The 12,834-nt window shown below is 41.3% G+C and overlaps 1 protein-coding gene and 1 long non-coding RNA gene across 5 annotated transcripts in view; one reads left to right on the top strand and one right to left on the bottom strand.

Annotated features, from left to right (window-relative positions):
• Nucleotides 1–12,834, top strand: part of GANC (glucosidase alpha, neutral C) — a 203,343-nt gene that overhangs the window by 78,592 nt on the left and 111,917 nt on the right. For 3 of the 4 annotated variants that reach the window (XM_077464837.1, XM_077464835.1, XM_077464834.1), the window contains exon 15: nucleotides 4,553–4,664. In XM_077464837.1, the coding sequence (XP_077320963.1) occupies nucleotides 4,553–4,664 (112 nt within the window). The remainder of the gene's footprint in view (nucleotides 1–4,552; nucleotides 4,665–12,834) is intronic. The other variant, XM_077464836.1, reaches the window with a different exon arrangement.
• The window catches only part of LOC143943218 (uncharacterized), a 29,103-nt gene continuing 21,935 nt past the window's right edge, over nucleotides 5,667–12,834 (bottom strand). The window contains exons 2-4 of the long non-coding RNA XR_013264894.1: nucleotides 6,264–6,363; nucleotides 5,925–6,038; nucleotides 5,667–5,811 (exon numbers count right to left, since the gene is read on the bottom strand). This is a non-coding gene — a long non-coding RNA (uncharacterized LOC143943218). The remainder of the gene's footprint in view (nucleotides 5,812–5,924; nucleotides 6,039–6,263; nucleotides 6,364–12,834) is intronic.

Genomic DNA, 12,834 nt, shown 5'->3' with positions numbered 1-12,834 from the left:
CATGTTATACTTAGATGCTCTGTGCAGTGGTTTTGCACACAGCAGCCCTAATCCTCTTCTTTTCAGGTCCCCTGCCAGCACTCCTGGCTCCTCCCCCTTGAGCAGTGCCTTCAGAGAAAGCTGCCTGCCCTAAGGGCACTGCTGCATGCTCTCTCCCGAGCCGCTGCTCTATGTGTCCATAAAAGACAGAGCCATGGCTTGGTCTTACCCCTTCGCTCTCCTAATTGGCTCATTGGCTATGATTGACAGCAGTGGGAGCCAATGCTCCAGGAGGGCGAGTCCTCATCCAGCTAAGGCTATCGTGAACATCACTGGATAGGAGGGGGCTCAGGTAAGGATTGGGGGGTCGCTGCGCACAGAAGGTTTTTTTTACCTTCATGCATAGAATGCATGAAGTTAAAGAAACCTTCAGCCATTAGAACCACCTTAAGGCCTTCCAAAAGTGGTTGTTTGATTTTGTATGGGGAGACAAGAGACCCAGAGTGAATGGATGCACGCTTTCAAATCCTACATTATGTGGCTGTCTGGGAGCTCCAGAACTGGTTAAGTATTATGCCACAGGGCTGGTCCAGCTTACAAGAAATCACACCAAACACTCATATCCTATATGGATGACACTAGAATCATCTGTCTTTAGATCGAGATTGATTGATCATTTGATGTGGCTATCATCCAGGAACAGACCTGCAATTTTGTGCCCATCCTTATCCCTCTCTTTTAATATGAGACAGACTGTCTGCTGTGTACAACGTTATATCTCCTCATAGCTCCCTGGCACATTACTTCAAAATCCAGCTTTCACCTTGGGTTTCACTCCGCACGCATTTTGCTGATGGACCAACAAAGTTTCCTTTGAATAACTGATTTTTATGATCAGAGAGGTATCATGACTAAGAAATTTTTGCATGAAAAACATTGCTTACCACAGACAGACTTCTTTTATTATGCTCAGATAGCATTTTTTTTATCCTCTTTGAAAAATGCAGATAATTTAATGCCAATGTCGTCTATATGTTTGTACTCACAGACTCACGGGTCATATCTTCGAAATTCCTCTGGATCACTCATAAACACCTTGATAATAGAAGCCAACTATAAGGTGATGTAACGGTAGTACATGGTTCCTACCAAGGTGGCTTCATATGTCCCGAGTGCCCCTCCTCTTTGCTTTTGGGGTTGTGGGCACGAGGGAACAGCTTTTTATGTTTGCAGTACCCAAAAGTTTGACGCTTTTGGATTTGCCTCTATAACTTTTTTGATTCTTTCACTCATGTAAACCTCTGAAAGTCCCTCTGGCAGGCACTTTATGTTATCCAGTGGAGGAGGCCCTAAGACAATACAAGGAAATTGATTGCCTCTAGATTTGAGGCCGCAAAAATATCAATAGCCAGATCCTGGAGGACACTCACGATTTCCTTTGAACTGATGAAGGCCAAATTAACATGGATTATGGTCAATTAATGTTTTTCTGCTATTTTTATGGACAAACTTAAATTGTTTGAAGGAATATGGGACCCCCGGATTTGCTACCTAAGAGGAAATGCATAACACGACACTGTGTTACTGGATCGGACGAATTATGCTACTTTCTTACAACTTCCCCATTTTCTCTACGCTATCCTGTTCTTAGGTTACTCGTGTTCTAGGTGAGTGTTCAGAAATAACAACCTACGACCCTAGGGTTTCCGTATAACTTAAGGTGGGCCCTATGGAGGGCCATATCGCATTACTAATGGTGTGCCCCGGAGTTAGCTATCGGTGTACATTGCTTTAGATGTGAGGATGCTATAGCTGGCCATCGGGTAGCATTTTCATCCCTTTACATTTTGGTAACGCTTTAGCTGCTTGTGCAACAATATGCTATAACTTGGGAATAACCCCAGAGTCTTGGGAATGCAACAGCTATCTCACTGTTAACCTTTTGGAAATATTGTGATTGTGTTGTATCACCTTTATTTTTATGATTGTTTTTCATTGTACTGACAAAGCTCTGTACCAAAAAACCTAGCACTATGTGAAATTTTGTATTCCTTTTTATTGCTTTCTTGAAATCTAACCAATAAAAATAATAACAAAAGAAAATGAAAAATCCTGCATAATAACAGCTGTACAACCCCAATTCCAAAAAAGTCAGGATGCTGTGTAAAATCTACATAAAACAGAATGCATTGATTTTCAAATCTCATAAGCCCATATTTTATTCACAATAGAAAATACTGCAAAATAATTGTAGACATTTCTCTAATCCTCTCTACAAATTAAAACCGTCATGGATACACAATAGAAAATAGAAAACATATCAAATGTTTTAGCTAGGAAAATGTATGGTTTCTATGCATTAAGGTGAAAGCCTCCTGTGATGCAGCAGCCCCCCAGAGCCCCCTTTTTACTTACCTGAACCTGGTCTTTCCAGTGTCAGGGACGATCACAGCAGCTCCAGCCGGTTGGCTCTTGCTGCTGTCAATCAAATCCAATGACATGGGAGCCGGTGTGGGGACTAGTCCTGCTGTCTGTGTCAATGGATGCAGCAGCAGGACACGGGTGCGTGCCCCCACAAGTGCCCCGAGGGAGAGCGGCTCTCCAACGGGGCACTCGAAAAGAGAAGGAGCCAGGAGCATCGCTGAGGGACCCCAGAAGAGGAGAATCGAGGCCACTCTGTGCAAAACCAACTGCACAGAGGAGGTAGGACATTTTTTTTTAAACAAACTTTTACATATCCTTTAAGAAAAAAAAAGGTAATTTTAAAATTGACGGCAGCAACAATTCAATGGTAATAACAAGGAAGAGGTGGAAGAACATTCAGCAACTAATTAGGTTAATTGGCAAAAGGTTACTAACATGAGTGGGTATAAAAAGAGCATCTTAGAGAGTCAGAGTGTCTCAGAAGTAAAGGTTCACCAGTCTATGAAAAGCTGCATCTAAAAATTGTCAATTTCAGAATAATGTTCCTCAACGTAAAATTGCAAAGACTTTAATATATCATCATCTACAGTACATAATACCGTCAAAAGATTCAGAGAATCTGGAGAAATCTCTGTGCGCAATGGACAAGGCTGAAACACAATGTTGGATGCTCGTGATCTTCTGACCCTCACACAGCACTGCAATAAAAACAGGCATGATTTTGTAATGGACATCACATGGGCTCAGAAAAAAGGCCAAAAATCACTGTCTGTGAAAACAGGTCCCATGTCAGGTAGTTGGAGCTCTATCATGCAAAGAAGAAGTCATATCTTAATGCTGCCATCTTCTCTGCTCCAAAGCTCATATAAAATGGTCTGTTGCAAAGTAAAAAACAGTTTTGTGGTCAAACAAATCAAAATGTTGTCATTCTTTTTGCAACCACAGGTGCCTCATCCTACAGACTAAAGAGGAGTGGAAACTTCAGGCTTGTTATCAGAGCTCAGTTCAAAAGCATGCATCTCTGATGATATGGGGGTGCATTAGTGTATGGAATGGGCAGCTTGTACATCTGGAAAGGCATCATCAATGCTGAAAAATATATCCAGGTTTTCGACCAGCATCTGCTCACATCCAAACAACAAATTTTCAGGGAAGGCCTTGCATATTTCGGCAGGACAATGCAAAACTGTATACTGCATCTATGGCTTCAGCATGGCTTTGTAGTGGAAGAGTCTGGGTGCTTAGCTGACCTGCCTGAAGTCCAGACCTTTTGCCAATTGAAAATATTTAGCGCATCTTAAAACGAAGAATACGACAAAGAAGACCCGGGACTGTTGAGCAGTTAGAATCCTATATCAGGCAAGAATGGGACAACATTCCTCTCCCAAAACTCCAGCAACTGATCTCCTCAGTTCCCAGATGTTTACAGAGCCTTAAAAGAAAAATGAATGCTACACTGTTGTAAACATAACCCTGTTCCAACTTTTTTGAGACATGTTGATGCAATCAATTTCAAAATTACCTTATGTTTTTCTTAAAATGGTACATTTTATGAGTTTAAAGAGGAAGTAAACCCTGATGGGTTTACTTCCTCTTTCATTCCCTGCAAAGGCAAAGCATAATGGACTACTATGCATCGCATAGTAGTCCATTATGTGCCACTTACCTGACACAGGAGCCAGCGATGTCACCGCTGTCCCCTGTAGTCTGGCGCATCCATCTTCTCGGTGGGGTCTCGCTGCTCCGCCGCTGTCATTCGGTGAAGCCGCGATGACGTAACTCCCGCACATGCGCACGGGAGCCGTCACACGCGGAATCTTCGTCGTTGACGGTGCCACGCTCCATGCGCCTGCGCGCCGCTGTCTACTGCGCAAGCGCTGTAGACAGCGGTGCCTGTCTTTCGGCAAATATCTCCTAAACCGTGTAGGTTTAGGAGATATTTCTTGGACCTACAGGTAAGCCTTAATCTAGGCTTACCTGTAGGTCAAAGTGTGTTGTAAGGGTTTACAACCACTTTAAACATTTGTTGTTTTCTATTGTGAAAGAAATCCTTGTATTCTGTTTTTATGTAGATTTTACACAGCGTTCCAACTTTTTTGGAATTGGGTTTGTATATTAAGATAATCTGTATTACTTTAATATAAGATAGATGTTGTATTCACAGCAAATGTCCACTTCAGATGGCCTAATTCAGCGGTCTGGAGGGAAGGAAAGACCCTTTGTGCTGACAAGATCTTTCTTTGCTGGATCACAGCGTTATGGTGAGTTTTTTTGATTTATTTTCACCAAACAGGTTTATAAATGAGAAAAGGATTTGATTTAAGGTAATGTTGGAAACAATGTACAGATTAGTTGCAAACACTTAGCTGGGGAAAATTGTAGAAGATAAAATCTGAGATCAGACAGTCAGGATAATAAAACTTGGAACAAACAGCTGGGAGGCATTTCACCCCTTATGGCCACAGTATCCTCTATAATTGACATATTATATATAAAATTTGAATTTATTTATGGTTATGCAATGCTTAAACACAGCTTCTTAGTTTTGAATGTTAGGCTGGTAGGCATTGTAAGCACATTTCCTTAATTCAGATTTTTGTAGTCACGATAAAATCCTTTTCTATGAAGTCCACTGAAGACCACAGGAAGTCTTAAACCTTTGGGTTTTAAATTTATAATGCTGCCTTCAGGGAATCGGACACTGGCAGACAAAATAAACTGTAAGTCAGCCCAGGATAACAACTCCTACTACCAGCATGCCACAGTTTTGTAAAAAAGCAGTACCAAGAGCATGGACAGAGGCATGGCACCTGTGTCTATCAGTGGACTCAGGGGTGAGTAACATGGCAAACACATTCTAAGTAGCTCAATAAAAAAAAACAGGTCTGGTGACTGTCTATAGCACCAAGAAATTCTGCTCACGGGCTCTAGGCTTCAGCAAAATGGCAGCCCACACTCATTTTGGTAGCATAATTATAAATGGGTTCCTTTCTAAAGAACATTATTTTTTTCAAGTTGTTATGGGTAAAGTTCCACTTTGACCGCTAGCCGATCAACCGTCGCAGTTGTACTGCGGAAGCAAAAAAAAAAAGTTTGACTCATGGAATTGACATGTAAATTGCCATCATCCCTAAGACGTATAATTGAAAAAATAAACCTCGAATATGGGATTTGTAAGCCAGTTAATCAAGAAAATATAAATAAATAATATTAGAATAAAAAATAATTCAATTTATTAATAACATATTTAAAAATTTATTCAAGCAGACACAGTTGTATATCCATACAGATAACAGATGTGGTAAAAAATGTTCACTACATAAATGAGGAACATCCATGAGTGAGTAGCCAACGCGTTTCGATAATTATGAATAACCGTAATCTTCATCAGGGATAATTTTGCCACTTCTAAAGAATAAAAATATAGAAATTAGTATATAATATACAATCAACCTGTATATATCAAATACAAGCAATATGTCACAAACAATAAATTCATAAGAAAAAAAACAAAAATGCACCTCTATTGATGCCAACAGATGTATCCCTCCAGCATGCAAAGGAATCCAAGGATCTCAGATCCAATGACAAAGCCGGTAATAAGACAAGGAGAAAAAATGATAACCGTAGGAAACCTAAATTAGAGTATAAGGAAGAAGAAATAAAAAACTTTATTTTAATTTTTTATATAATAATATTTTTTGAAAGACAGACATCCACAGTCCAGATCAAAAAAAATGAAAGCAGAATCCCCAACATCCCCCCTCAGAGAACCAAGAGGCATGTCGAAGAGGCCTCCCATATGCAACCTGGATCAATGTCAATATAACCAAAAAACTAAAAATTAAGATAACACTTACAGATATTCTGGCTGGAGCAGAACCTATGTGTACAATAGTCCAAACAAGGATATTTTGACCCATAGAGGGATCGGCAGCGAAGAAGAGATCGAAAGCCCCCCTAAAATATGTACAAAAATATATATAAAAAAGACAATTAGACATATTTTCTTTTCTCCCTGTGTCGATATGGACTATTTCTCTACATGTCCATACTTATATAAATACAACCTTACCAATGCAATCAAATGGTCAGAAGCTAACAAAGGATTCTCAAGGAGACCACAAAGAGAATCCTCCAATATAGTGCCGAGATGGACCGTGTCTTAGAGCACCTATGGCATCCCGAGGAGACCTGGCGTCCTCCCTCGTGGGTCCCTAAATAGGCCACCTAATATGCCTCGCGAAGTGCTCGCCAATGACGTATCGCGTAATAGCCGCGACATCATTGGCTGCTGCACAGAGGCCCGTAAGTAAAAGGACTTCCCCACAACCTCCGACGCATGTGTCAAAAGACCAAGACATCATACATCACCAGCGCCGATTGTAGGTGGACGAGGTTACTTCCCCACTGGGCGGAGGATGTCACCGCTCTCGCCCACGTGGGTGGAAATCCATCACCGCCGGTTCGGCGCTGGGAGTCGCCTATAACAGAAAGTAATCTACGCAAAGACGTCACCAGGTCAATGCCGATAGACGCCATTGCGTATGTCCTGACTAAGCCACCTCCCAACCCTGTCCGCAAAGTATGCAAAGCTCCACTTCACAAAGAGATGGAGCCATTGCAAACCAAGAACAGACAGACAGAAGGGGGCATGAGATGTAAAAAAGCAGGCAACATCAAGAGGAGAGATGGCATGGGGAAACACGGGCAGAAAGAAAACAAAATGCCCCAGTGTAAATCACAAAAACCTACAATGGTTGCCCAAAATCGCAGGAGGACAAGCATGGGGAAGAGGAAGAAAACAAATACATCTCCCTGTTCCCCATAACCTCGAGCTTACCTAGATGACAATAGTGATTTGTTTTCCAAACAGGGACCCAAATCAGAAAAAACATCCTCTCGAATCGACAAGAGAGCACCAAAAACAGACAAAAAAACAAAAAAACAGAAGCCAAAAACAAAAGTGTGCTACTCAGATAGGGGATAAAGATCAATGAGGGAAGGACTAAAACAACCTCCGACACAAAAAAATACCTCCATTGTCTATCACAGATCACCCAAAAGGTAAACCCCGACAAGACAGGAGGTAAGGGTGGCCCCAATGGGGTTTGAATACCACAAAGGGGCCCACATGTGGCGGGTGCATGCTGAAGGGTAAAAGAACAATATAATGGGAGAAAAAAAGTAGGCATCAAAGAGGAGCATATGTAGGAAAGAGGACATGCAAGCATAGTACAATATACAAAGTATAAATCATATAATAACCAATAAACCCCAAAGACAGTGTAATCCGAATATATCTTATATACAAAAGTAGAGAAATACAGGAAGGAAAAAAAAACTCAGTCAGTTTTGCCAGAACTAAAGCCCTTTAAAAAAGGCCTGAAGCTTTCCGTTTCATTGAGACCAGGCGGAGTGGTAGCGTTTAGGTATCTGATCCAACGCATTTCACGTTGTAGCAGAACTTTGTTCCAATCCCCCTCCCCCTCTATTTGGAACATGAACTCGATCTAGAGCTGTAAAGTTTACCCGTGGCATTCTATATTTGTGTTTCTTAGCCACGTGTCTACCTAGAGGAAGATATAAATTACAAATTTACATACTGTGAAGATGTTTACTGACACGTTGTCTCAATTCCTGTCGAGTCTTCCCGACATAAAAAGCACCATATTGGCATTGTAATAGGTACACCACTCCCTGTGTTTTGCAATTTGCAAAATGTTTCATGCGAAATTGTTCCCCATTGGGTAGCTGAAAACTAGTTCTTTTAGCTATTACCCCACAGAAGGAGCAAGACCCACAGGGGTAGGTACCCCAAACCTTGCAGGGATCCTGTCTTTGATTGCCTTTATATTCACTTTGAGTTAGAATGTCCCCTAAGGAAACTGCCTTTCTAAAAGTGATCTGTGGGTTCGGACTAACCAAACCCCTCAAAATAGGGTCCTCCGTGAGGATAGACCAATGTTTTTTCAAGATTTTTTTCACGTTGATGTGTTCATTGGAGAATCGCATGATGATTCTAGTTGTATCATCCTGTTTTTTATTTATTGTTTTAAAGATTAGATCATGTCTATTCTTATCCTTCACGGCATTGAAGGCTTTTTTGAGTGAGGATTTTGTATATCCCCTTAAGAGTAATCTCTTACTCAATTCATCCGCTTCACATTGAAAAGCTTCCATGGTGCTACAATTACGTTTTAACCACAAGAATTGGCTATAGGGTATAGATTTCTTGAGTGTCTCAGGATGGAAACTGTCGGCATGCAGAAGAGTGTTGCCGCAGTCTCCTTCCTATAAAGCCTACTCAACAGTCTTCCATCCTGATCCCTATATATACTGATGTCCAAAAAATGAATCCTATGACAATCATAGGACATAGTGAAAAATAGATTAAATTCATTGTTGTTCATGGCCTTCAGGCACAGTTTCAAAGCCTCTCCAGAACCATTCCACACCAAAAAAATATCATCAATATATCTTTGTCATATAATGATGTATTGAGTTAAGAAGGTCAATTCATCATTGGAGATAAGTTTTTTCCCACTCCCCCAGGTACAGGTTTGTGTGAGAGGGTGTGCAGCACGTCCCCATAGCAACTCCCTGCACCTGGAGGTAGTGGGAACCTGTGAAGAGAAAAATATTATGCCTTAGAATGAAATCCAACATCTGAAGAATGAATTTGTTAAATTTCCATTCAGTAGTGGCCTTTTCATGTAAAACGCGGCTGACAGCTGCTACACTAAGATCGTGTGCTATACTATTATGTAATGATTCAACGTCTATGGTGACCAAGATCGCTGAATCGGGAATTACTAACTCATCCAAGATTTGTAATAGATGGATAGTATCTTTAGTGTAGGACGCTAGTTCTAGAACATAAGGTCTCAGATGTTGATCAATCACTTGACTGATCGCCGAGATAGGAATATGGGGGTGCCTAGTCCGAATAAACTCCAGCATTTCGCTGGTAATAGCTCCTATCATGTAGGCTTCATCAACAAGCTGATAAAACTCCTGGTTGAATTTGTCTAGGAGCAAATTAAGATCACTTAGTGCTTTAAAATCTGCTGCCATAAGATTGGGAGCTACAGCTTCCTCCTGTCTAGTTGGCTTTGCATACATGCTTTTAAACAGTAATTTTCTAACAAAAAGGTGAACATCTTTTATAGTTTCGAAATTGTCTAGGCTTTTATTGGGGCAGAAAGATAGGCCCAACGAAAGAACCTGAGTTTCTGCATCAGTCAGTACATGTGATGAGATTAATCATGTTCAACTTGCCAACTACATGACTTCTGTCATCGTTGGATCCTGTGTCATCGATGGCGGTGGAGTTTGTGTCAGAGAAAGTTTCTCTAAAAAATCATCCAGTGGGGTTGACTTTTTGAAATAGCTCCTAAATCTTTAATGGCCTTAGCTGGTTTACCTCTACCAATATTGCCCCCTTTAGTATTTTCATTTTTAGTTTGGGGTTACTTACTTGGACCCCCAGTTTTACCTCCACGTGACGTGAATATCTGTGGTTCATCTGTGATTCGTTTTTTATTAGTTTGTTGCAGTTCACCTCCCATCTCAGGTGGTTTTGCAAATGGGCCCTTCCTCTTTCTAAGGGTGCAGTCTGCATGGGAGGAAACTGAAGAAGAAGTGTTAGATGGTGTGTCAGTTATAATCATTTTTATCATAATTTCCAGGGGATTTTTTTGTTTTATTTTTTAATTTTTTGTGCTGATTCCACTTATAAGCTTGATTTTCACAGAAGGTGTGCTTATCCCTCCAGTATTTATTTTCTTTTTTTGTAAAATAGCTTTACTAGATTCCTTCAGATGTTCTCTCAGTTTTTCTTCTAGAATTTTATAATCCTCATGTGTTTTCAAAGGGATCAGGCGAGTATAAAAATCCCAATGTCAGCATCTAGAGAGCTGAGCTGGTGCTTATACTCATTCTGTAGCAGCACCATCAGTTCCCTCGAGCAGTCATTGAGTTTATCTTCCCAAGTCTTTTTTAGATCACTGGAAATGTGATCAAGAATGGGAAAAATCTGTATGCTCAATCCTATTGGGTTAATATTTTCTTGGATATATCTTTCCAAGGACTATATATGCCAATGGAGAGCAGATTAGAGATTTTCTCTAATATTTTGGTAAGACTGTGAAACAATGAGGATAAATCACCCTTAGCCTGTTCTTTGGCTTGATAGTTGGTATGTATATTTGATATGAGTTCCTCCCAATTTTCCCCCAAAAGATCCCCCATTCTGAACAGCTGAAAAAAGACAGAGTAGAAAAAACATATAACAAAAATTTCAATCCCAATATGGACCGATGGATGGAGGGGAACAAAAAATAGACTCTCCCTTCAGGGGAAGATAAGCCTTGGCCTCTCCACAAAAAAAAATTATCTTATGTCTAAAATAAGGGGTCCATGTCAGATGCCAGGAGTCAATTTGAGGATTTTGGGTGTATTCTCCACCCTACTAGTTTTGAAAAAAAGTTTGACTCATGGAATTGACATGTAAATTGCCATCATCCCTAAGACGTATAATTGAAAAAAGAAACCTTGAATATGGAAAAAATAATAATTCTTATGAATTTATTGTCTGCGACATATTGCTTGTATTTGATATATACAGGTTGACTGTATATTATATACTTATTTCTATATTTTTATTCTTTAGAAGTGGCAAAATTATCCCTGATGAAGATTACTGTTATTCATAATTATCGAAACACGTTGGCTACTCACTCATGGATGTTCCTCATTTATGTCGTGAACATTTTTTACCACATCTGTTATCTGTATGGATATACAACTGTGTCTGCTTGAATAAATTTTTAAATATGTTATTAATAAATTGAATTATTTTTTATTCTAATATTATATCACTCCCGAGCTAGCGAGGGCCTGGCGGTCTCGATCACCGCTGAGCTCCCGCGATCGCTTGGGGCACACGGAGAACCAGGAGCTGTGTGTGTAAACACACCGTTTCCAGTTCTCTGAGCAGTGAACTGACAGATCGTCTGTTCATACAGAGTATGAACAGCGATCTGTTAGTTTCCCTGCACAGTCCCATCCCCCTTCAGTTAGAACACTCCCTAGGATACATATTAACCCCTTCACTGCCCCCTAGTGTTAACCCCTTCACTGCCAGTGACATTTTTACAATAATCAATGCAATTTTAATCGCACTGATCGCTGTATTAATGCCAATGGTTCCAAAAATGGGTCAAAATTGTCTGACATGTCCGCCATAATGTCGTAGTCACAATAAAAATCTGATCGCCGCCATTACTAGTAAAAAAAAATATTAATAAAAATGCCATAAAACTATCCCCTATTTTGTAGACACTATAACTTTTGCACAAACCAATCAATATACACTTATTGCAATTTTTTTTCTTTTTTTTTTTACCAAAAATATGTAGAATACTTATCGGCCTCAACTGAGGGGAAAAAAAATGTTTTCTCTTATATTCACTGACCGACACAGCTCCTCTCTTAGCCATTGGGTTGTTATGCCCACCACTAGGAGAATAATAGGCATTAGTTGTAATAACAACACTCAGAACTCTTTAATTCTGCCCATGGGGTGGTCCCTTGGGCAACAACCCTCCAGCCTGCCATGCAGCCATCAGTTTTATTATGCCTAGTGAAGGAGAAGGACCTAGGAACCCTGCGGGCCCATCGGTCCGTGCTTTTTTCTGCAGAAGCGTGACTTTTGATGATTGATCTTGTGATCTATCAACAGCTAGCTGGGTGACAGGCTGGATACTCTTATCCTTGTAGTCTCCCCAGTCCAGCCATCGAGCGTGTGCAGGCCGCAGCTATGCGCTAGGCAGGCCATGATGAAACCTCAGCTCCAGAGGTGGTCAGTGAGCTTTTATGCTCCGGGGCATACATATGACCGGGCTACTGATGTCTGCATCACAGTATACTGGGCCAGCAGCCATCCTGTACTGATCAGTGAGTGGGTCTGTGATGGAATGTATCCCAGCTCTTCAGGACTGGTAAGTACAGCTCTCCCTGCCTCGGTGGGGCTGAGAAGCTGGGCATTCCCTGGGAGGTCGATTTGGGGTCTCTCACCTCTCTCTCTTCTCTCCCTGTCCCTATCTTCCCTTCCCCCCTCCCTGTGGGGGATGCTGCATGTGGCTGCTGAGCGGTGTGTGTGTCTATGCAGGGGCTCTCTGGGGGGGGCTCTCATCTGGGGGGGGGTTGCGCTGGCTAGCTGTGTCCTGGGTCCTGTTTTTCATGCCCCTGGAAGGTTTCTGTAAGGCCATGCTGGTGTCCTGCGCAGCGCTGTGCTCACCACCATTGTTTTCCCCCTGCACCTCATGGAGCTGCTTTCGGCTGCCATATTAGGTGTGGACAAGGGCAGCATGCTCTCCTGGGCTTCAGCGGCCATTTTCCTGGTGATTTCCTATACAGGACTCTGGC

Source organism: Lithobates pipiens, unplaced genomic scaffold (assembly GCF_037356315.1).
Source record: "Lithobates pipiens isolate NorthernLeopardFrog02 unplaced genomic scaffold, aLitPip1_a1.2 Scaffold_30, whole genome shotgun sequence".
Taxonomy (NCBI): domain Eukaryota; kingdom Metazoa; phylum Chordata; class Amphibia; order Anura; family Ranidae; genus Lithobates; species Lithobates pipiens.
This window is presented reverse-complemented; position numbering and strand designations above follow the sequence as displayed.